General features: G+C 40.4%; 1 protein-coding gene across 1 annotated transcript in view; it reads left to right on the top strand.

Annotated features, from left to right (window-relative positions):
- DGKG (diacylglycerol kinase gamma) overlaps positions 1-20,081 on the top strand; it is a 245,632-nt gene extending 225,551 nt beyond the window's left edge. The window contains exons 22-24 of the mRNA XM_007935972.2: positions 1,013-1,133; positions 3,871-3,931; positions 19,983-20,081. Coding sequence (XP_007934163.1) covers positions 1,013-1,133; positions 3,871-3,931; positions 19,983-20,081 — 281 coding nt within the window. The remainder of the gene's footprint in view (positions 1-1,012; positions 1,134-3,870; positions 3,932-19,982) is intronic.
- The last annotated feature ends 5,973 nt before the right edge of the window (positions 20,082-26,054 follow it).

Raw genomic sequence — 26,054 nt, 5'->3', positions numbered from 1 at the left:
ACTACTGCAGGAGGCACCATACAAGACAGAAGCCATCTGTTAAATAAATATAAACATTTATATAAACATAATCTTCTAATGTATTATTAGTTGGATGTTAAACAATGGCTGCAACCTAGGAGAAACATACATTGCCTCGACAGGAAAAGGAACTGGAGCTGTTAAAGAATTTGCTTCTTTCTTCTTTTTCTTCTGTTTTAGATAAATAAAAGTTGTATTGTAAAAATTGGTCTTGAAACTGACATCAAACCTTAATCCTGCCATTGCTTTCACCAGAAATTGGGTAGGCATAATCCAAGTCTCACAGACTGAAAAAAAGAGCCTTCCCAGGTTCTAAATCAAAAGCAGCTGGCACCATAGGAGGCCATTAATCCCCTATGCCTCTCTGAGCCTAAGACTTGTGTTTTTTGTTCCTCCTTTTCTACTATGAACCCAGAATATTATTTTCCTTGGCTCAGACTAGGCACCTGGTGTCCTGAAAGAGGTCACAGATTTCCCAGAGGATGTCCAAGGAGGTTGGCTCTCCAGTGGCTTACCACAGGCCAAACTGAGGTAAATTAACCATCAGTCATCATCAGTTGAGCCAAGATATTTTTCAGAGAAGAGAGACTTGATCCAGCTATGGATAATGATCTTCATCAACGTTCCTTTCTACCTTGATCCCAAATGGCTTTAGATAGCAATCGAAAATTATTTCAGAAGTAGCTGATTTGTCATTTGTTATTCTACATTTGAAGAGGCTTCTTAATATGCCAACCTATGCATTGAATGCATATTAATGTTCTGAATCAAAACCTTTTTTCACTAGATCTAAGCTTCTGTTCCTGAAAGATACATTTATTGACCTTTGGGAAAACGCTGTATTCAGAGTGAGTGTGAAAAAGCTGTTTAGTGGAAGAAGAAGGGATAGTGACAGATCTGAGTTGGCTATCCAGGGACCAGGCCTTCTGGCCAGAATCAGCCTGAGAAACAGAAATATGTGTGTGTTGATTTTGCTTGTCTCACTCTGCAGACCTTGGTGACCAGCTCCTTGAAGTGGTGGGGCTAGAGGGAGCTATGGAGATGGGGCAGATCTACACTGGCCTGAAGAGTGCGGGCAGGAGGCTGGCCCAGTGCTCCTCTGTTACTGTCAGGTATGCTTCCTCATTACCTAGCAGTCTCTGAGTCTCTCTGTCTTACATAACAGACTTTCAACCAACAGCTAGGAAGCCATTTTTACATTTCAGAGCAGGAAGAATTAGAATGGAAGCTTGATACAGTTTATAAAGAATGTCTTTACAGACCATTTTCCAAACCAGGCATATTGCAGCCATCTAAGATATCGACTGGGAGCTGTGGTAGCATAGTGCCTAAGGCAAACCCATCAACCACTCCTTGGAAGGAAGGTTGGGCAATCTACTTCCATAGTGATACCACCTCGGAAACCCAAGGAGGGGTCACTATGAGTCGGGTCTGACTCCATGGCACATAACAACAACAACAACAGGACGTTAACTACAGGGTCCACCAAAACCAGTTGGCTATTCTCTTAAAATAAAATGGTGAAATTCTCTAAATAGAAATATAAGATTATAAAGTCCAGAGAATCAGAAGTCCAACTCCTTGCCTTTATTATCATTACAAAATAAACGTTAGATGTATGCCAGAGATCACACACTGACAAAAACTAGGTTCTCTGCTCTGCTCTTTCTTAGATAATGGCCTTGGAAATGCTATTTCCTATACAGGCAGTCCCCAGGTTATGAACAAGATCCATTCCTGAATGTGTCTTTAAAAATTTGTAGGTGAGTGGGAATAGGTGCATAGCGTTCTTATTTCGCCTTACTTTAGTGCAAAAAAGGCTTGAAGAATTTTCAGTACTTTAAAATCTGCACATACAGCAAGTAAAGGTGATTGTGATGAAGAACTTGTTGCGAGTAGGGGTTAGCTCTGTTGTTAAAATGGGGCCAAGAACATTAAAGGGCAAGTACGAGTTGTCTGAGTGATGTTTGTAACCTGAGGACTGCCTTACGCTTTTCTAAAACTAAACCATCAGCATCAGCAAACTGTCATATTTAACTATGAGAATGATGACTCTTCAGGATATGGACTGCACAGGTCACCCATTGCAGGGTCCTGGAAGAGATGAGGTCTAATGTAGGGGTCCTTTGATCTCAGTTGCCTCAGTTTAATTAAAGTAATTTGTTACATTTTGTCTTAGATTCTTTTCTACTTGAAAGTGTTGGAAGTCTTTATTCCTTTCCTTTTTCTATTCTATTTCTACAGGTCAAATCTATTAGTGTGCCTTGGAGATCTCCTAGAGGAGACCGCAGCATGTGTGGGGTTTCACAAAAGTATTTGACCACAGAACCCTTCCCTCTCAGAACATTCTTCTCTCAGAACCTCTTAGGAAAGTGCCCTCAGATCATATTTGGGGAGACTGTGCTAGACATGATCCTGCACACCTCAGAAAGGTCCCCAGATGACATCTCTTTAGATGCAGATTATCCCACTTGTCCCTGGTCTTAATTCCCTCTGTCTGTCTTCTCTATTATTCCCCAAAGCCTTGCTCTCCTTTCTTTCAGGACTATTGTGCTGAAGCCCCCGTTTCCACATTAATCTCTCTAGTTTCTTCCTTGTCCATTCTCTATGACTGTGATATTGAGTCAGCCTGGTGCATTAGCACATCTGAGCCATACCTTATGTAGATCATAGAGCATATAAACCCTGATCTCTGAGAAATCAAAAAAAGCCATGTGTACACAAGGGAAGACTTTTTCTTCATATTAAGTAGATCTCTTTCCAGAGGAAACGGGGTGAACCTTAAACCCCATCCTTCTGGGAATTTCCTAGACTCTGGCTTCAGCCCCAACAATCAAAATGCCACTCTTATTATTTGTTATTATTATGAGATTTATTGTTTTTTGTTGTTAAATATCCTCTACATCATTTACATCAAAACACAACTTCCCTCCCTTGTTTTATAACTTCAACAACAGGGCTGATGTCAAACCTAGGGGAAGGCTATGGTCAGTGGGCAGTAACTAATTCCTACTACTTCAGACTTCCAAAAGGACTTGCCCTTTCTCCCAAGACATTATAGTGCAAAATCTTAATTCTTCCACAGAAGGAAGTCAAAAGGCCTCTTGCCTCTCTTTTAAGAAATCCATATGTCAGAGAAGCCTTGCTCCAAGCAAGAAAATTAACACTTTTTATTTTCCTCCTGTCCATGGAAATAACATTCTCAGATGACTCCCTTTCTCAGATATCCCAGGTCCACTGTCCTTGCAACCCCGGAGTGTATAGTTGTTCAGGATGTAAGAAATGATGGTTAGGATGGAGTACAAGGCAAGACACACTCAGGCCTGATGTATACCTTGTATAGGTTGGAGACATTACCTCATTGACATGATATAATCTCTCACTCAACATTGAAACCAGGCCCTTTACCATTTCATAACCCAAGCAGTAGAGTGTTTGGCATGAACTAGAGGCCCTCTGGCTACTTGTTGACTAAGGGTCTGCTCAGCAGTGGTGCTGCCATACTTGTTGGCCATCATTTCCCAGGCTGCTTCTGTGGGCTTCACTGCTCATCCAGGGCATTATTTCTCAGTGTGGTCTGCTACCAAGACAACAGAATCACCCATAGTGCTATTAAAATGAAGATCCTTAGGCCTGGCCCTAGACTTGCCAAGTCAAATCCCTAAGATGAGCTCAGAAATCTACTTCTAATAAAATCCCCAGGAGAGTCTTAGGGAACCTAGGTGAGTCGTAGGGAACGACTCCTAGGTGAGCAGGTAAGGTCTACCCACTTCTGTTTCTCTGGTTGAACAACCCTGATTCTTCAGCTCCAGGAAACTCACTGTTTTCTCTTGGTTTTGGGGATTAAAGGACTAACAAGTTGCTGCCGATGCAAGTGGATGGAGAGCCCTGGATGCAGCCGCCTTGCACGGTGAGTTTTCCCAGTCTGAAATGGGAATGAGAAACGTTATTTTGGGCCACTCTGAGGCACCGATTTAATATGAAATCACTGAATGTCCGAGTTACATGGGACTTTGGAAGCCATGAGTTCACCATCTCTTCTATTTTATTTACTCATCCATTCATTTACCTGACAGATTTTATTTAATACCTGTCATGTGTCAGGCACTATTAAGCACCAGTTACAAAACTGAATGAGACACAAGTCTGTCTTCTAAGAGCTCACAATTCTAGTTGATACATTCTGAGACTTCATCCACAGTATCTTTGACCACCTCAGCTTGAACCATTCCAGTGGCAGGGAACTTATTACCTCAAAAGGAAGATTGTTCAGCTGATGAACAAATCTAATTGTTAGAAAGTCTGTTCTTATCTAGAAGCCAATCTGCACACTTACTCTAGAACTTCACTTACCTTACAACCGCCCAGTTGCCATGAACACTAAAGCTCCTGGGGGAGAACTCCCCACAGTGCACAGACACACTTCAGCACAGGTATGGCCACAGCCCTGAGGACCTAAAGGAGCTCACCACTGAAAGGAAAACCACACGAGGAACACATTTTGTTCACGGAGCTCTCACCTGGTACCTAGCACAATGCCTAGTTTGTAGTAGTTACACAGTGATATTTGTTGGATGATGAATAAATGAATGAACAAACGAGCAAACAAAAATAAAGGGAGCCTCCCCGTTCCCTGACTTGCCTTACCCATGTTAACTGTCCATTTAGTATTACTTTAGGAGCCATGCATCCCTCCCAACAGAAACCTAGCCAGGAACTCTTTGGCTAAGAAAAACCATTTTTTTCAGAGCCTCCACCAAGATACTACTTTAATAATAATATCCTCATTACTACCATAAATGTGCAAATCTCAAAAGACAATTGTGTTTCTAAATTTCCTCGTGCTAATGGGCTTTGAAATACCTCAATAACCTGCTGATTTGACCCATTCAAAACATCAAGTTGTTTTCTACTGTTACACAGAGGTTTTCATGAGACTTCTACCTAAACCTAGGTGTATTTCTATAACTCTTTGTTCCATGTATCTAACCAGTTTCCACAGAGTTGTCTCTAACTCATGGCTACCCCATTTGTATCAGGGTGGAACTGTACTCCATAGGGTTTTCAGTGGCAGATTTTTTAATAAGTACACTGCAAGGCCTTTCTTTCAAGGCATCCCTGGATGAACTCGAACCTCCAACCTTTCAATTAGCAGTCAAGCACATTAACCATTTACACCACCCAGATGTGCTATAAATTATAACACTGATCCCTAGAGATTCAAGAGATGGCATCTTCTGTAAAGGTTATCAAAAATAGAAACTGTTGTGCAAAAACTTTCTTCAAACTTCTGGTTCTATGAAGACTAAGAAAAATGTAAAAGCACACCATAGCAAAACTAATATTAATTTACCACTTTGCTAGAATTAGGAGGATTGGAGGGAATTTCAACTACTTATAATTTTGTTGGAGCTAAATTGAAAACATCTATCCAAGTTCTTCCTGTTTCCTAAAGAAAGGCAGGAAGACGGTAAACCCTTTTCTACCTGGGGTCTCTATTAAATCTGAAAACTGAATTGCCTTTACACTAAATCCAGACACTGTTTTTTGAATTAGCCAAATATTACCCTTATCCCCACCTCCACCCTCTCTTAATGCTACCCTTCAGAGATTACAACTCACCATGAAAAAAAAAAAAAAATGGTGACCCAAAGATTTTATGGTGTAGCGTTCACGGAAATTCATATGTGAAGATTAAAAAAAAAAAAGTCATTCTCTACTTTTCTTGAAATATTTTTTTGAAGGAACACACCAAACAAGAAGTGATTCAAAATTAAGGGCTTAAGAATGGGACATTACTGCACAAAATAACTTTTGGTAATAATTGAAAGAAATTAAATTAGAATAAAGCTTTAAAAAAAAAAATCTGTTACATATAGTTATGCAACTGAATGCAAATGACAAAAATTATTCTTTGAAAGAGAAGATACAATGTAAACACTAATAACCTAGATCCCAAACCTAAGATTATATGAACAAAGACAGAAAGTATGTAGAAAAACAGTGTTGAAGAAATAGTAAAGTATGCTAAACTCTCCATTTTCTCCCTTTACTTTGATAATTACAAAGTATAAATCAGAACGAAAATTTAATTACTAGGTAATTACTAGTGGAACTAAAATTTTATAATCTGAGAGACTTAAAATATATGAATCCTACTAATGTAGTAAATGACAGAGAGCAAGCAGCAAGAAAACACATAAAAAACTTTTGAAGATGAAAGAGGTTATAAATAAGTCAGTACTGACAATAAACATAAATGGGCTAAATCTCCGATTAAAAGCCCTATACTCTCATAGTGGTTAAAAATTAAAATCCAATTCTATGCTTTCTACAAGAGATATTCTTAAAACTAAAGGATACCTATATATCTTTTAAAATGTATCAGCATAGAGAATTTAAAAGTGTTAATGTCAATTATATTAATTTTAGGCAAAGTAACCTTCCATTATTCCAAAAACATACAGCATAAGGAAGATCATTTTTTATTTCATAAAAAGTACACTCAATTATAAGATGTACCCCCCTGCCATCAAGTCATATCCCACACAGCGACCCCTCCTTGGGTTTCCGAGGCTATATCACTACGGAAGTGGGTTGCCCAACCTTCCTTCCAAGGAGTGGCTGGTGGGTTTGAATCTCTAGCCTTCTGGTTAGCAGTCAAATGCCTTAGGCACTGTGCCACCAGAGCTCCTATTATGAGGTGTAGTAGTTATAAAATGTTAGGTATATTATAGCAAAATCAAAGCATATATAGGCAGTCCCCAGTTACAAACATTTGGCTTTTAGGGACACTCCTACTTGTCCTTTAATGTTATGTAAATTTGCCCTCACTTTGAACCAATTGAATAAACCCCTACTTGCAACAAATTCATCACAATTCCCTTCACTTGCTCCAAGTGCAGCTTTTAAATCATTGAAGAGTCTTCAAGCTTTTTCTGGTACTAAAGGCTAACTGAGAACTATATGCACCTGTTACAACTCACCTACAATTTTTTTTAAAGCAGCAAGTAGGTATGGATCTCATTCATAACCTGGAGACTGCCTATACTGTGAATATATATGTATATGTATATGTATATGTATAGTGTAGGAGCTCTGGTGGCCTGGTGCCTAAGGCATTTGACTGCTAACCCGAAGGCTGGCAGTTCAAACCCATCAGCCACTCCTCGGAAGGAAGATTGGGCAATCTATTTCCAAAGAGATACCGCCTCAGAAACCCAAGGAGGGGTCACTATGCATATATATATATGTACATATATATATATTCTGAGGAAAAATAAATATACAGTATGAAATTGGCAGAAAGACAATTGTTGAGAGACTTTAAAATATTTGTTTCCACCTTTGTAGTAAAGTAGGAAAAAGACTTAAAACTTGGATAAAATAATGAGATTAATAGATATGTGCTAAATTCTATAACCTGTAAATGACTTACATATTTCTTTTTTCAATAATCCATAGCATATGGGGGAGCTCTGGTGATATAGTGCCTAAGGCACTTGACTGCTAACCAGAAGGCTGGCGGTTCAATCCCAACAACTGCCGTCAAGTTGGATCTGACTCATAGCAACCCCTCCTTGGGTTTCCAAGGTGGTAACACTACAGAAGTAGATTGCCCAATCTTCCTTCCGAGGAGTGGCTGGTGGGTTTGAACCGCCAGCCTTCTGGTTAGCAGTCAAATGCCTTAGGCACTATACCACCAGAGCTCCCAACTGTCCTATAGTATAGGTAAAGATAGAAAAGCTACCCAATCCATTTTATGAAACCAATATAAAACAGAAACAAAAATCTGGCAAACATTGTACTTAAAAATCTTAAATGTGAATATAATACAGAAATTCTAATTATTTATATATAGAATTCAACAATATATACCCATTCTCACTTATTAGCATGGACAGGTTCCAAAGACCAGCTCTGTGAAAATCACCATTATGCAAAAGTGGAGGATGACATTACATAACTGCCAAAGCACATCATTGCATAGTGTGGTAGTTAAGGTTGTATGTCAACTTGGCTGGACCTGGTTGAGTGACCAGGCAGCTGGATGTAGTTATTCCCCATAGTGAGATTGGTAATTAATTCCAGCTGGAGTAACTGCTTTAGGGATGTGGGCTGCTTCCAGTATATAAGCAACTTTGAGGAAGGTCTCTAGCTTTTTCGCATGCTTGAACCCTGCAGGTAGCTTAGTCCTCTTTCAGCAGCCTGCCCCGCTCTGCTGATCTTGGGAGTTTTAATGGATTTGAATCACTGGCCTGCTGTGTGGTTTGCTAATATCGGGACTGTGCCTTTTCACTTGTCGACCTTGAATTTGTCAGCCTCAGCAGCCAGCAGCTGCCTGAGTAAAGAGATGCCTCTCACTTCAGAGGTCCGGGAGCAAGAGGCAAAGCTGAAACCCAAGGCTGAGGGGCTTTCGCCCAACCCCTATAGCCTGGCACTTTGAACTCTGACTTCTAGCCAGCAGAACTGTAAGAGAATAAATTCCTGTTTGTTAAAAGCACCCATTTGTGGTGTATTCCTGTCAGAGTGGCACTAGGTAACTGAAACACATAGCTGCCAAACTGCTAATCATGGCCCAGCCATGAATTGAGACACAACTTTTACCATTACAGCCAGTGTTACTTTCACCTTATACCTTGGTGTGGTAGTTAAATTTGTATGTCAACTTGGCTAGGCCTGGTTGAATGGCTGGGCAGCTGGTGGTAGTTACTCCCCATGATGAAACTAGCAATCAACTCCATGGTGGGATCTACTACAAGCAGCCAGGTAGCTGCCTTTGGGATGTGGTCTGCTTCCTGTATATAAGGAGAAGCCTTGGAGATAGTCTCTAGCTTGTGGAATGCTTGGACCCTGCATGTAACTGTGTCATTGTTCAGCAGCCTGCCATGCTCTGCCGACCTTGGAACTTCCAATGAACTTGAATTAATGGCCTGTCATGTGGTTTGGTAACATCATGACTGTGCCATGTTATTTGTCGACCTTGGGCTTGTTAGCCTGAGCAGCCATCTAGCTGCCTGAGTGAAGAGATGCCTCTAGTTTTAGTGGGCCGGGAACAAGAGGCAGAGCTGAAGACCAAGGTCAAGGGGCTTTCACACAGTCCCTAGAGCCTGGCACTTTGGACTTGGAGTTAAAGCCTCTGAACTGTAAGAGAATAAACTTCTGTTTGTTGAGGCCATCCCATTTGTGGTACATTTCTTGTCAGAGCGGCACTAGGTAACCAAAACACTTGGTATTCATTACTGCCAAACATATATCATTAATGTGCAAAATAGTTGGAAAGTAGATTTTTTTACATAAATGTGAAATGTCAGATAATGAGATAGTCAATAAGTGTGGAGTAGGTATATTAAAAAATTATTCATCCCTCAAGAAGAGCATATCAAGGGAATGCTAGGAAGTCTTCTATACTAGTTCAGGAAGAAAAATTATATAAAACAATATCAACAGATGCACCAAAAATAGTCAATTACATTCAAGCCCATTTCTAATTTGTTTAAATAAAAACTCTTAAAAAATTAAGACCACTAAGATACTCCTTTAACATAATTTAAAAAATCTATCTTGATGGGGCAATCTACTTCCATAGTGATACTGCCTCGGAAACCCAAGGAGGGGTCGCTATGAGTCGGGGCCGACTCGATGGCAAACAACAACAACAACAAATCTTGAACCAATAGCTAATGTTTTACTTAATAGCAATATACCAGAAGAATTCTTGTGAAAGCATACACAAAACATGAAAGCTAGCGATCATCATTAATATTTAACATTGTATGGAAGTTCTAGCCAATACAATATATGTGAAACAGAAAAGAAATATAGCTATATGGAAAGAAGTCAAAACTGTCATTATTTGCAGATGATATGCTTATGTATCTATGTAGAAAAATATATAAAAATATCTTGTCTGTATACTAACAATAGGCAATCAGAAGAAAGTAATAGCAAAGAAGTTGAAATATTATAATCCAACAACATTGAAAAGCTTAAAACACTAAACTGGATTGTGGATAATGGGTGAAGAGGACTATAAAACTTAACCAATATATATTGGGGAAAAAAAAAAAGATTTGTATATGAAAACATCCCGTATTCCTAAATAGGGATCTCAAACAAAATTCAAATGAACCTTTTTGGGTTTTTTGACAAAACAATACCAATAGCTAATCCACCATTCATCTGCCAGTTTGTCATACTGTGGTGGCTTGCACATTGCTGTGATGCTGGAAGCTAAGCCACTGGTAGTTCAAATACCAGCAGGGTCACCCATGTTTACCTGTGTTTTATTGAGTATACAAAGGTATTTGACTTTGTGAATCATAATAAATTATGGATGGCATTGTGAAGAATTGGAATTCCAGAACACTTGATTGTGCTCATGAGGAACCTGCACATAGACCAAAAGACAGTCATTCAAACAGAACTAGGGGACACTGCATGGTTTAAAATCAGGAGGGGTGTGTGTCAGGGTTGTATCCTTTCAACATACTTATTCAATCTATATGCTGAGCAAATGACCAGAGAAGCCAGATTATATGAAGAAGAATGCAGCATCAGGATTGGAGGAAGACTCATTAACAACCTGAGATATGAAGATGACAGAATTCTGCTTGCTTAAAGTGAAGAAGACTTGAAGCACTTATTGATGAAGATCAAAGACTACATACAGCCTTCAGTGTGGATTACACCTCAGCATAAAGAAAATAAAAATACTCACAAGTGGACCAATAAACAACATCATGATAAATGGAGAAAAGATTGAAGTTGTTAAAGGTTTTATTTTACCTGGATCCACTAACAGCCCCATGGAAGCAGCAATCAAGAAATCAAAAGTACTGCATTGGGCAAATCTGCTGCAAAAGACCTTTTTAAAATCTTTAAGAGCAAAGAGTCACTTTGAAGACTAAGGTGCACCTAACCCAAGCGATGGTCTTTGCAATTGCCTCATAGCCATATGAGAGCTGGACAATGAATAAGGAAGACCACGGAAGAAATGATGCCTTTGAATTGTGGTGTTGGTGAAAAACAAGAATGTTACCATGGACTTCTAGATGAATGAACAAATCTCTGTTGGAAGAAATACAGCCAGAATGTTTTTCAGAAGTGAGAATGGCTAGACTTCTTCTCTTACTTTGGTCATGTTGTCAGAAGGGACCATTCCCTGGAAATGGATATCATGCTTGGTAAAGTAGAGGGTTGGAAAAAAGGGAAAGACACTCAATGAAATGGACTGACACTGGCTGCAATGATAAGCTCAAGCATAGCAAATACTGTGAGGATGGCACAGGACTGGGCAGTGTTTCATTCTGTTGTATGTAGATAGTGTCACTCTGAGGTGGAAACAACACAACAGCACCTATTACAAGACATTTTATAAAAGAAGAATTATGAGAAAGAACTTCCCACGAGATACCAAAATAACTAGAAAGTCACAATAATGTGAGTAACATGCTGGTTGGCATATAACTGGGTAGACAAATGTGTAGAAAAGAGCCCTAAGAAACCCTAGTACAAATGAAAACTAACGATCACAAACTAATTTGAAACAAATGGACAATTTAACATAAGGTATCCAAGAAACTGCCTGTTTGGGAAAATGTCATGTATATACCCAGTTCTCACCTCAAACTATACTCCAAAAAGATATCTCCAATTCAATTAAAGAATTAACCAAAATATTGGTGGTTCAAACCCACCAGCTGCTCCACAGAAGAAAGATGAAGCAGTCTGCTTCCATAAAGATTTACAGGAACCCAATGGGGTCACTGTGAGTCGGAATCAACTCAATGGCAGTGTCTTAGGCTAGATTCTCAAGAGAAGCAAAACCAGTAAAGTTGAGAGAGAGAGAGAAATTTCTCTCAGGGAAATGGCTCACACAGCTGTAGAGGTGGCAAGTCCCAAGTTCATGGGTCATGCATAAAGCTAGTGGCTTTTCCTGACTCACCGCTGCGAAGGCTAATGCACCCAAGAATGGCAGGCAGTACGGCAGGATCCAGATCCAAGAGAAGATTCCGGCATTTTCCCAGGACATCCATATATATATATGTAGTCTACACCCCTAAGGAAACTCCTTTCAACTGATTGGCAGCTTAAAGCATATCCCACCATGGCCTTGACTACCTTACATCAGATCTCATCATGGGAGCAACCACACCACACACAGCTGCTGAAACCACTTAGAATCATGGTCCAGCCAAGCTGACATACAACCTTATCACAGGCAATGAGTTTGGTTTGGTTGAGCTAGAGGAAAAATAGGTGACTATAATAATACTATAGGCAGGGACTTTCTAAGTCTAAAAACAAGGAAAAGTGACATACTTTGGTACTAACAAATTTAAAATTCTGTAAGAATCATCATAGGTCTTTAAAAGGCAAATAACAAGATGTTTGCAATAGCTATTTCAAAGAGCAGGTTAATTTCCATAATATATAACTCTTAGAAACCAGTAGGAAAGATACTAACAATGCAATAGTGAACAGACAATTAACAGAAGAAATACTGTGGGGCTAATAAACCTATGAAAGAATATCTACTCTCACAAGTTAAAGGGGAAAAAAAAAGGAAGTCATTTCAAGTTAAATGGATTAGAAAGACATTATGCCATGTTTCATTTATCAAATTATCACATACAGATATCCCTTGCTTTTCAAAAGTTCACTTTATACCGCTTGGCTTTTATGGAGGACCTATGTTAGTACCTGTTGTCACTAACAGAAAGAAATCTGAAGAGGATTTTCACACAAGGTAGCATTCAATATTTATTAAAGAGGCAGTGCACACCAAGAGCAGCAAGAGTGGTGTCATCAAATATTGTATTAGTCCGTTATTGTGAAGGTTAAGGAAAGGTTTATATATTGGAGGACATTTTCTTTGTTGGTTACCAGGGGTGGGAGGGAAGGGGAGGGAATGCTGTTAGATAGATAGAGATAAATATTGATTTGGGTGAAGAGAAGGGCAATGTACCAAATGTGAGTGACCAATATGGCAGCATTGAGGATGAGAAAGACAGAGAGAGTTACATGGGCAGTACAAACAACAAATATGAACCCCTTTGTAAATACAATACTGAGTTGTCAATGAAAGCAAACATGGGTATAGGGACGGATAGATGGGTGAACAAGCTAAACAATTATGTATGTCTAAATGGAGAGTGTATCCAAGATCATATACAGGGTTGGCAGACAATGGGCCTCTCGAAGAGTATGAAGGGATGGACACTGGGAGGAGGTAACTATGGGGAGGAAGTGGGAGGGGAGCTGCTGCATTGTAAATTTTGGTCAATGACATGAGACAAAGTATATGTGAACTGCTGTATGAAAAGTGAATTTACTCTGTAAATCTTCACCCAAATCCTAATAAAAAAAAAAAAAAAGAGTGGTGTCATCAAGCTCCTTTCCCCAGAACTATACACAGCATCTCAGCATCAACCTGTCATGTCTTTGAATTATATCTGTGAATAATAAATGTTAGTGTTATTTTAGGTTTTGTGTGTTGTTTAGTATGATTTGTGTTCTGGTTACGTAGTGCCACTCTGATAAGAATATACCACAAATGGGATGGCTTTAACAAACAGGAGTTTATTCTCTTACAGTTTGAAGGCTTTAAGTTCAAGTTCAAAGTGCCAGGCTCTAGGGGCTGTGTGAAAGCCCCTCGATCTTGGGCTTCAGCTCTACCTCTTGCTCCTGGCCCACTGAAGCTAGAGGCATCTCTTCACTCAGGGAGCTACTGGCTGCTGATGCTAATAAGCCCAAGGTCGACAGGTAAAATGGCACAGTCCTGATGTTACCAAACCACACGGCAGGCCATTAATTTAAGTCCATTGAAAGTCTCAGGATCGGCAGAGCATGGCAGGCTGCTGAACAACAGCTTGGCTACATGCAAGGTTCAAGAGTGCCATAACCTAGAGACCATTCCCAAAGCTGCTTCTTATGTACGGGAAGCAGACTACAGCCCTAAAGCAGCTACTCAGCTGCTCCAATAATTCCACCATAGAATTAATTACCAGTCTCACCATGGGGAATAACTACATCCAGCTGCCCGGTCACTCAAGCAGGCCCACCCAACTTGACACACAAACTTAACTACCACAATTTGGTAGGTTGTTTTTTGGGTCTGGGAACACTTGAAATTTTTTCCCATATAAATTAATGGAAATTGCTTCTTTGCTTTATGCCATTTCAGCTTACAAAGTGTTTCATAGGAACACTGCTTTCAGATAGCAGGGAAAACCTGTATTTAAAAAGTGTAATATTAATAGCTGTCATGGGTGCCATGTGACCAACACACTCATACAGTGAGGCAAGAATATAAACTCGTACAGAAATTCTGGAAAGCATTTAGAACTATGGATCAAGAATACCCTTACAAATATTAATATACATTGACCCAATTCATCTCACTTAACCCTTTAAAATTGTTCCTATATGCCTAGGAATCTATATTAAGTAAAATACATGTTATCAAAAATATAGATAATAGATAGATAGATAAAGATTGGTGTCAAAAAATGTCCATTTCTCTATTACTCATAATAGCAAAAAAGTGTTAGGAAATTACCTAACAGCCCAACATTTAGGAAAATGGTTAAATAAACCATGTTAGATTCATCAGATGGGGTGATCTTCACCCATTGGATATCATATCTGATAATATTTATTGACAGTGGATGTGCTTGCAAGATAATGTTAAATGAAAACAGCAAATTAAGAAGCTGATTTTTATTTTATTAAAAACGTGAAAGCATAGAAACAAAGAATGGATATCAATATACCAAAAAGTTAAAGAGTAATTACCTCTTGGGATTTTTTTTTCTTTTTTATGTACTTCCTAAATTCTCAAAAATAAGCATATAAATACATATAAATATGTTTATACATATAAAGTTAATATATGTATATAATATATGCTTGCAGCAATAAGATGACTTCTCATGTTTTAGTACCACAGTTAGGTGGCATAATGTTAACCTTAAAGATCGAAAATGTTGAAAGTTATCCCATCCAGTGGATCTCAAACTTATGTGTGCATTCAACTGGCATACTAAAACACAAATTGCTGGACCTTATCCTCTGAGATTCTGATTCAGCACTTGAGAACTTGCATTTCTAAGAAGAGCCCCGGTGATGCTGATGCTGCTGGTCTGGGGACCACACTTGGATCACCAATAATCTAGTCCAGCTTCCTGACTTATCAGTAAGTCCCAGACTTCTCCACCTTTTGTAATCCCCATTGTCCAGCTACATTTGAAGACCTTTGTTGACAGGAAACACTATCATGAAACAGGACATTGAAAGATCCTACAGAACCCAGAAATAGCTAAACCTGAAAGACTATGCAACTCTCTTCCCTCTTCCCCTAGGCTCACCTTAAACAGGAATATTTCCTTAACTTTTTCAATATCATAGAAACTATTTAAAATCTTTCAGATTTGTGCTTTTCTATTTTCTTTTTCACCAGCCGAAATTAGAGCCCATCTCTGACATTTCCCAAAGATTTCAGAAGGGTCCATACATGTGGTCATTGGCCATCATCATACCATGTAATTTAAATCATGTGCCCTAAGAAGGTAACATTTAGGAAGGAGCTCCTCCATTTATTACTTCTCTTGAAGTAATAAAAATTTGTTGATTTGTGGAAAGAGAAACTCTAAGGCATTTGACTGATAACCAGAAAGTTGGCAGTTCAACCCCCACTCTCCAGACACTCTGAGGAAGAAAGACAGGGCACTCTATTTCCATAAAGATTTACTGCCTTGGAAATCCAATGGGGGTCAGAATAAGTGGTTTTTTGTGTGTGTTTTTGTTTTTTCTGTTTGTGTAAAATAGCCCCCAAAACAAAGTCAACCACGAGCACTAGGAAGTTTAAAATTTTACATCATTTTAAAGGGAAAATCATGTTCTGTGACAATTTTGTGAATTTTGGGCTACCACTGAAGAGTCTACTCTATCAGTGAGGCTGCTTTCCTTAGTGCTTGTTGGGTATTATAGGTGATATGAAAGGATTTTAAGAAAATAATAGAGATTTCAGTTCATTGATTGACCTGCCCAGTTATCAGAGAAGCTGGAGTTTTAACTACAAAAATGTAGGAGTCTTTCTTTCTGTCAGGTGTTGAAAAGGCGGTTTTACCAATTGCCATCGAGTCAACTCCGACTTATGGTGACACTATGTGTATCAGAGAACTGTGTCCCATAGGGTTTTCAACTGGTGATTTTTTGAAAGTACATCACCAGTCCTTTCTTGCCAAGAGCCTCTGAATGGACTTGAACCTTTCAGTTAGCAACTGAACCTTTTGCATACCCAGGGATTCCTTCTACCTCCTAAAATGCGAGTTTAACTATTTCATCCACTAGCCCCTCCTAAGAACCTCTGGCGGTGCTGTGGTTAAAATTCTCAGCTGCTAACCAAAAAGTCAGTGGTTCAAACCCACCAGCCATTCCTCGGGAGAAAGATGACCAGTCTGCTTCCGTAAGATTTACAACCTTGGAAACCATATGGGCAGTTTCATTCTGTCCTATAGGTTCACTATAAGGAAGTCTGGTGGTGCAGTGGGTAAGACATTTGCCTGCTAACCAGAAGGTCAGCAGTTCAAACCCACCAGCTTCTTTTTAGGAGGAAGATGAAATAATCAACTTTCCAAAGGACTTACTCCCTTGGAAACCCAATGGGGGTCTCTATGAGTGGGAATGGACTTGATGGGTGTGGGTTTGGGTTTTTTGGGATAGGGTCACCGTGAGTCAGAATCAACTTGAAAGCAGTGGGTCTGGTTTGTTTAAAGGTGTCCCTGGGTGACACTAATGGTTAAGTGCTCACTACTAGCCAAAAGGTTTGCAGACGAACCCACCCAGGGGCACTTCAGAAGACAGGACCGGAGCGGTGCTTCTGCAAGATCACAGCCTTGAAAATCCTATGGAGCACTTCTACTTAGACACATGGGGTCACCATGAGTTGGAATCAACTCTAGGGCAACTAAGAACCACAGCCCCTCCTAATAAGAGATGTGTGTTAAGGAAGTGACATCTCTTGGACTCTAAATGAAGAAATGATCTCATACTTTTTGCCTTCAGTTTGTGTACAGACAGGAAGAAAGATGTGGCAGTCTGCTTCCGTAAAGATTACAGCCTTGGAAACCCTATAGGTCAGTTCTACTCTCTCCTACAGGGTCGCTATGAATAGAAATAGACTGAACAACAACGGGTTTGGTTTGTTTATGTGTACAAACAAACAACTCTTAGGTAGCTGTGGTAAAAAAAAAAAAAAAAAAATCTACAAACCAAACAGAAATTCATGTTACCCAGGAGCTCCAAACTCCTACCCTATGAAAACCTTGGTCAAAACTGCTGAAAAGCCAAATGGGAGGGATTTGAGTTTCACTTCCTCCTCTTGCCCTAGAGGTGCTAACAAATACATAGTTCAGCTAGAGGGAGAAAAAGGAGAAGCAAGGATCTTCTATCATCTAAAAACACGGACACCATCAGGAAAGGCAGGCAGTGCTCCAGCTGCCACCCTCTGCCCCAAACATAGCCATTTCCACCGCCAAGATATTTTCTTCTTGGTTGTGCTAGTCAGTCAATACTTCCACAGCACACAGACTGAGCCAAACATTGAACTGGTGCAGGGAATACCAAGCATGAATGAGATGAAGATCTTCCCCTCAAGGATTCATGTGTTCAAGGGGCTCAGGAGGGAAAGGCTTGCCACAGCAGAATGCACCACAAATCATTATCACAGTGCTATAAACTATGTATCCTAAACAAGCGCTCTCACAGTCCCCAGTCTATGCTTCACTTCCATGAATTCTGGAACAAGCATAATGGTCACAATAAGGCACATAAAACAAAATGGTTCTCAGTGTATTCTGGGTTTGCTTCTCTGGTGATTACCACAAAACAGAAAGATTCACTCCTCTTCCAGATCTTCAGGCTGCTGGAAACAAAGGTAAGGGTCACATTCCACTCCTCTCACCATGCTCCAGGTGGCACAAATGGTTTGCGCTCAACTACTAACCCAAAAGTTGGTAGTTGGAACCCACCCAGTGGCACTGCAGTAATCTACTTCCATAAAGATTGTAGCCAAGAAAACCCTATGGAACAGTTCTGCTTTGTAACACATGGGGTCACAATGAATTGGAATCAACTTGACAGCAACAGATTTTATTTTCCAGTTGATTGGTTGGTTGTTTTATCACCAGGCTATGCTGCTTCTCTGCAATGTTTTTTGGTTCCATCTTTTTCTTTCCCTTTCCTGAGGGTTTATAAATTTAAACCTGGCTTACAGTAGTACCCTCTTAGCCAGTCTCCTCACTCCAGCTCACCCTACAATAGTTGCTGAATAATTTCCCTCAAACTCTTTTATTTTCATCATTTTATTTTCTCGGTTAAAAGGCCCTCTATCATTGTTCCCAGCACCTCACATTACACCCAGTCCTTGCTGCCCTCCTTTATACCAACTGCCCCATGTGTGTCCTTGGCCTCATTTCTCATCCTTTGCCCCCACTCAACATGTTCATATGTAGCACCTCTGCACAGTGTCTTCCCTTTCTCTTTTCACCAACACATTTCCTTTCCTTCCTTCAAATCTTAACATAACTCTTCCCCAAATCTCCACTCAGAGTCTTCTGATTCCCTTCTTAACTTCTTGTGACACCACTTAATTTCTCCTACATTAATTCAAATCTGAGGATGAGTCTCTCTCTTTAAGAGTTCTTTGGTTGTTTTCTGCATTCACACTTGGCCGTTTCAAATAATATGGAAAAAATCATGAGAATGGCTTCGTAGATTCTGTTTCATTTGGCATGCACCCTTTTCTTTCTCTTTAAATGTAAGAGAACAATTATTTAACTAAATGTTACATTGTATTTTACAGTTTATAGTGGACTTTCATTGATATCCTGTCACCTGATTCTCATAACAAGTTTGTGAGAAAAATAGGATAAATGTTATAATCTTCATTTTACAGTTCTGGAAGTATGGATTCTGAAGGTTAAATGATTTGTCTAAAGGTGCCCAGCAAAAAAGTGGGAGCATTTGGGCTGAACCCTGGTCTTTGAATCCTAAATGCCTTCTGTTCCAATATCAACTTCCTACTTGGAATATATGTCATACTTGGTCAACATTGTTGATGGGCTGATAATGCAGATCATTAAGGTGGCAGTATCATCAGGACACACTTAAATAGGGATAAGCATTTTGAAGCCATGCCCTGAGGATAAGGTTGGGAAGAAGCGCAAAAAAATGAGATTTCACCAATGTCTTTCACTTCCAATTGTCTTAAAGTTCGCAGAAGAAACAATCATAAAACCTAAAATTCTAAAAAATATATATGCTTTTGAAAGAAAGTTGGTCTTCTCTGTAAGGCTAAGAAAAAAAAAAAAAAACATCTAAGGGATTAATTTGATAACTTGCCACATGATGTTGAGTGGATCACAGGTCAGCCTAAAGCTTCTGGGTCAACTCTGAGCTACTGAATGATATCTCTGCACTGCCTGTGCAGGAATGGCCCGGAGCAATGGAGTCTGGGAATCTGAAGAACTGGGCTTTGGCTGTTCTGCCTCTCTCTTGTGACCTTACACCAATCTAAGGCCTAACTGCCTGGGCCTCCATTACCTCATCTCTCCAGCAAAGGGGTTGAATGAGAAGGTCCCTGAGGTCCCCTCCAGCTGTGACATTCTGAGACTCTATGAATAGCAAGAACACAAGACAGGTGCGAGCTGATCACCACGTGGGAAGCTCACACCTGTCTCTCCTCAGTGTTTCCGCCCCTCACTTCCAGCAGTGCCAAACTCCAGGCCCAGTCAGGGTCCAGTTGCCAATTTTGAATCCGTTCAAGGACAGTCGTCCTTCTGCATGGGGCCCCTTCCAACCCGAAGCTGGCCTTCCTTTCTATCTCTGCAATTCACTTTCCCGTAGGACCCTGGGATTTGCACGCCACTAATTCATTTCTGCCTCTTTGCTTTTAGATTAAAATTACTCACAAGAACCAAGCACCCATGATGATGGGGCCTCCCCAGAAGAGCAGCTTCTTTTCACTGAGGAGGAAGAGCCGTTCAAAAGATTAAACAATGTATCAAACACGAGATAAAACAAGAAACTGTAACTATACACTCTCACACACATTTACAAACACACACACAAACACACTCTTCTCTAACCAGTGAGGCAAAGCCACCCTTCAGGAAGAAAACCTTCACCTTGCCATACGTTCTCTTTCATTAATGGATACAACCCTAACAGAGCCAGTGCCAAAGGAACATTTTGAGTGGACTTGGAACCCACAAGGGTCTGGTGGGCTCATGCATCAAACTCCACATTCCTCGAAGGCCTTGAGTAGGACATTCTGAGACTGAAGGAGAAATCCCCCTTTCTTTCCCTCAGCCCTGCAACTTTCCTAATGGACGCTTAGAAGGAGCAGGCTGCAGGTTTCCTGCCTATGGTGAAATCGGATGTGGCCAAGGAAAGGCACTCCCATTCCAGAGAACTTGCACAAAGGTCCCTCTGTACAGAGACAAAACGGCCTCCGACACTCGGAGCATAATCCTTGGCAGGGCCCAGGGAGCGCACGTTGGTATCTCAGTTATCCTTTGAGCGACAACTTCTCCCTCAACTTGCTGAGAAGACAGACAGGCTGTGGAAAGCTGTTTCCATTCTTGGTTCTTTCACTGTCTGTGGGCACTTGTTATTTTCCTGAAGTCTTCTCGTGGTAGTGATGTGTTTGTTTAGAGACGGTTCCAAGAGCCCCCAGAGCTGCCTGCGCAGCACACCTTAGATGTGGTATTTATTTTCTTAGTTCTGTGAACACCTGGGAGGGGATGCAGAGAAACTGGGATTTATTTTTCAAATTGGTGTCATAATATTGTGTAAAAAAGGAAGGGGAGGAAAAAAAAAAAAAAAACACCCCCAGCTTCTTTCTTTTTCAAGCCAAAGCATGTTTCTTGTTTCACTTCCAAGCCCTGGTGGCAGACTATTCCTGAAGGCAAAAAGGAAGGGGAAAAAAAAAAAAAAAAAAAAACACCCCCAGCTTCTTTCTTTTTCAAGCCAAAGCATGTTTCTTGTTTCACTTCCAAGCCCTGGTGGCAGACTATTCCTGAAGGCAAAGAAGATGGGATAGGAGGGCATTTTGCTGGGAAGACCAAGAGACAAACCATCAAGCAATTCCCTTCTGCTTCTTTGCACCTACCACTGCCCCACCCCTGAAGGCCCTTCTGAGGGTTTTTTATGTGTGGGTGTGTATATATATATATATATATATGTGTATATATATATATATATATTTACAGGTGGACTTTTCCTGATAGAAAAAATATATATATATGTCATATTGGGAAAGAAAAAAAAACATTCTTATGCTCCCATTCACTCTCAAGACATACTTCCCTGTAGTGGTCACCAAGTTTAAGGGAAATGAAAGTAGCTCCTTATCATGAAGAGACTGAGATCTCCTAATTCTGGATCCTCAAAATAACATGAAAAAACATGGGTGGCAGGTTTACTCTCCCATTTCATAGATAAGGAAACTGAGTCTCAGAAAATAAACTTACGCATAGTGTCTTGGCTAATGTGGCTTGGGAGTAGATACCACTAAGAAGATATTTAATAAAGAAAAGAACCCAAGTATCTTGGGTCACATCTAGTCAGTGACAGGTGATTCCATTTGGATTCCAGGGAAGAAAGAATGAGCAGCATACGTGTGGACATTACAAACCCACATGAGAACACAAGGGCCTCTTGATACTTCCCAGAGGTTCTCTGGCCTGAGCTGGCAAGAAGTTGGTCTAGGGTTGAAGGCACTGGACAAAACATCAAACTGAACTCTCCACATGTTACCCTCATCATGATCATCATAGTCTCTTAGTTTGGGAAACATCCCTGGCTGCAGGGATGGCCTCAGTGGAGAGTCACAAGGAAGAATGAGACACCTTCTGTAAGATGCTATCATCTGGGACAGAGGAGTCTCAGCAGAGCTTAGTGGGCTCCAGCTAGTACCACATTACCCTCCTGTCCCAGAGCATCATTGGTAGAAAAAACATTTGCCTCAGCCCGTTTGCTCATTTGGGCCTCCATTCCCCTCAGAAATTTCTCAAGAAGAAACCTGGGTCTACTTGAGGTTGCTCCACTGACCTGACTCTAATCTCCTTACATTGGGTCAGTAGGTTTGGACAAGGAAGGGAAAATTAAGATTGTGTATACAAATTGAGACTAATTGTGAAGGAAGCAGTCATCCTCCTAAGATGTAGCATCATTCTGATGGATCTTATGTGCAGAACACTGGGCAGGGGGAAAGCTAGGCCACCTGAAGAATATTTTTAATGATGGGATCCTTGGTGATGGAACCAACAAGCCCAGAGTGACAACAGGTACTATCTTGGAAGCCACTTGATTCTGAAACTGAGACAGGTTCAGGCTTGGGGTCACTGGTTCTATGACATTTACAGAAGCATTTGTATGCGTTTCAGCCCTGATCCCCCAAGACTGAGGCTGTTGAGGCATGGTACTATTAACAGATGAAGTTTATTCTCAAAGATTGACAAATCTTGTGAAGGGGCTGGTGTAGATCCTGGCCTTACCCACTCTGCCTTAATGCTCAAGACTTGCAATGTTGCTTGAGAGAAATGTCCCAAGTCCTCCTTAGAGATACAGAGTATAACAAACATTAGTGGATTTGCAATTTTAACAAGTCTTGTGTTGTTGTTTAATCTTACCTTGCAATCATCCTTCAAATACTGTGACTGTGATTTCTTATTGTGGAGATTTCTTTTGTGTCATATTGATTCTCTCAGCATCCACTAAGGTAGGCAGTGTGCGCATGCGCACTGCTGTCGAGTCAAATCTGACTCATAGCGACCCCTCCTTGGGTTTGCGAGGTGGTAGCACTACACAAGTAGATTGCCCAGCCTTCCTTCTGAGGAGTGGCTGGTGGGTTTGAGCCACCAGCCTTCTGGTTAGCAGTCAAATGCCTTAGGGACTTATTATCTTAATAATGAAGAAAAAGACTTAATGAAGTTTAGTGACTTCTCAAAGCCACACAGTTAGGCAATCAAGGGAAAACCCAGTCCCTAACTCCTCATCTTATTCTGACTCTGAAAATTCCACAGACATGTTCTCACCTGCCCCATGCTCCTACTCGCTAGCAATAAAAAGAATGAAATAGGAATTCTTCAATACACTGTATTATCCCTGGACTAATGGGTTAGAAGTTGCATCTTGTTATGCCTTTGTCTTTGTTGAGTAACCCCACTGGCTTGAGAGTAGAGATAGAAGTATTTCAGGTCACAGACCAGCTCTTCTCAAGAGAATTCTTTCCACAGATGGAAAAGATACATTAAAATTGCCAAATAAATTAGGAAATACTTGGCAGAACCTGGAAGAACCTCCAGACTGGCATTACATAACACACATATACATTATACATATGCACATTATATAAGGTGACATAGTACTTAATGTGCTGTATATATTATGTAAATTACATATTTGTGAGTAATCATGATAAATATAGAGACCCACTAATCACTTTTTTACACATACTCAGTGACAGATTAGGAAGTTACTTTGCCAAAGAGTCTTAAAATTTACTCTCTCCTGCTGCTTTGGTTCCTGCTGCCAAAAATTATTGCATCAACTTTTCCTATCTCTAGTCCCTTCTCGTCTTAGCTAAAGCTCTCAGTTACCTCCTGTACCAGATAGGCTGTGTCTTCCATGGAATGCTACAACAATTGGGATCCACAAAAATAGAATCATGGGGATGAAAAAAATCTAGGCTCCCAGATCCCCTGTGTCACAGGCCTGCACCTCAATAAACCCAGGCAGGTGGGTGCCTAATGCTAATATTAAAGGGGGTGAGAGATGGAGGGAGGAAGGGAATTGAGGAAGGGTGGGAGGAAGAGTCTACCAGTCCTCCAAGAAAGGAAATTTCACAGTCTTCCCTGATCAACAGTTTCAGAATCCAACACTAATTAATCAGGAAGTTATTTCAAATGTCTAATCTAAATCCCCACATCATAAACTATAATTTCCTGAAGTGTGCTCCACCAAACACTAATATCCATGAGAAAAAGTATTTTGTGGTCAAGTACTAGATCCCCTTCTTGGAGACAGACAGAGAAACTTAACTCTGATAACTAACAGCAAGGAAACACAGCTATTGTTAGTTGCTCTTGAGTCAGCCTCAATTCATGGTGATCTCATGTGCAGCAGAGCAAATCAAGGCCCAGTCCTGTGCTTCTTCATGGTCTTCAGTGTGCTCGGGTCCATTGTTGAGGCTTTTGTGTATTCCAAGTGCCTTCCAACCTAGGAGCCTATCCTCCAGCACTGTTTCACACAATATTCTATTGTGATCCATAAGATTTCCATTGACTAATTTTTGGAAGTATATTATCAGGCCTTTCTTCCTAATCTGCCTTAGTCTGGAAGCTCTGCTGAAACCTGTCTACCATGGGTGACCCTGCCAATACTGGAAATGCTAGTGGCATAGCTCCCAGCATCATAGCAACACATAAGGCACCAGAGTACAACAAGCAGACAGAGAGTCTTTTATTTATTGGACAATGTCTATAGATCAGAAAGCTCTGCTTTAAGACCATCATAGGAATCCCTGGGTGGCACTAACGTGAAGCACTCAACTACTAGCCAAAAGGTTAACAGTTCAAACCCACCCAGAACCACCTGCGAAGACAGGCCTGGAGTTTTGCTTCTGAAAGTTCGCAGCCTTGAAAACCATATGGTGGACCATTCTACTCTGCACACATGGGGTTGCCATGAGTCAGAATGGGCTCCACAGCAACTAACAACAACAATAAGCCCACCATTTTGTTCTCAGTGGAGATGGGAACACACACGTAACCATCTTCTGCAGTGATATTCCAAAAAATAATTTCCTAGAACAATGAGTGTCTATTCTTAAGACATTCTTTCTAGTTTTTTCAATGTAATTGTTTGACCACTTTTATTGTTCTGTGCTAAACGTTTTCAAACAAGAATCAAGGATCTGGACTCTGTTCCCTAAGTGGGCAAAGGAACTGGGAAAAGGCTTGGAAACGAGAAAAATTAAGAGGAGGACTCGATACCTGCTATGGGTCAGATTTGATCTGTAGCTTCATAGCCAGTACTAAAGAGCACAGTTGGAGAGAGGTAGTTTGTTTTTTTGTTTGGTTTTCCAATCTAATGACTGGTCTTGGAGCTGGCCTACTGTGGGAAGGGCTGTTTTGTGGGGAGTAAACATCCCATCTGCTCTTACTGAAAAAAAAACCTTGACCTGTCGGGTGTGTAACAAGCAGCCAAAAGGCTGCTGAAACTATTTTTGTGGGCATCAATGTTAAATTAATAGGTCTGTCATTCCCTGCGAACAGCATACTCAGTGTCCCTTGTTTTCTGAAAGAATGAAAAACAACTGCCCAAGAGATTTCTGGATCAGTGGATACTGACCAGACAGACCAGACTTTATGGCAGGATTGACCTGACCCACAACACCACTAAGCACGCTTTAGTGCAGCTGGTGGTGGTGGTGATCTCTCTGTGGTAGCTGTGAGTTATAGCTCTGAATGAGTTACAGAATTAAAACCAAAAGGGAATTTGCATTTCTAATGGACTCCATATTAGCTGTTAGAAACACTTCTAGTCACAAATATCAGACCTGCATCAGACTTGTAATAGCAAGGAAAAACACTCTCACATCTCAAATACAAATTTTGGATAAAACAAAATAGCAGGATTATATAGAATTTACACAGGGCCATTATTTTTAGCTCAGCTTGACTTTCCACCATACTGAAGTGCATCTTCAACTTTCTACTATGAAGAAAAAATAGGAAATGAAGATAGAAAGGAAACTCTTATTTATTGCTTACTAGGTACCAAACATTGTGTCAAGGTCATTTCACATGCTATTCCATTTAATCCTCAAAACAGCCCTGTGTTATGGGCTTTATACTCATTTCACAGGTAAAGGAAGTCATGCATAGAAAGGTGAAATAATATGTCCAGCGTCAAACAGATGGCAAGTGGTAGAGGAGGCCTTGACTTAGATATTCCTTACA

This window comes from Orycteropus afer, unplaced genomic scaffold, assembly GCF_000298275.1.
Source record: "Orycteropus afer afer isolate SDZICR_OR568_19922 unplaced genomic scaffold, OryAfe1.0 scaffold00032, whole genome shotgun sequence".
Taxonomy (NCBI): Eukaryota; Metazoa; Chordata; class Mammalia; order Tubulidentata; family Orycteropodidae; genus Orycteropus; species Orycteropus afer.
Note: the sequence above shows the minus strand (reverse complement) of the source record. Positions and strands in the feature narration are given on the sequence as shown.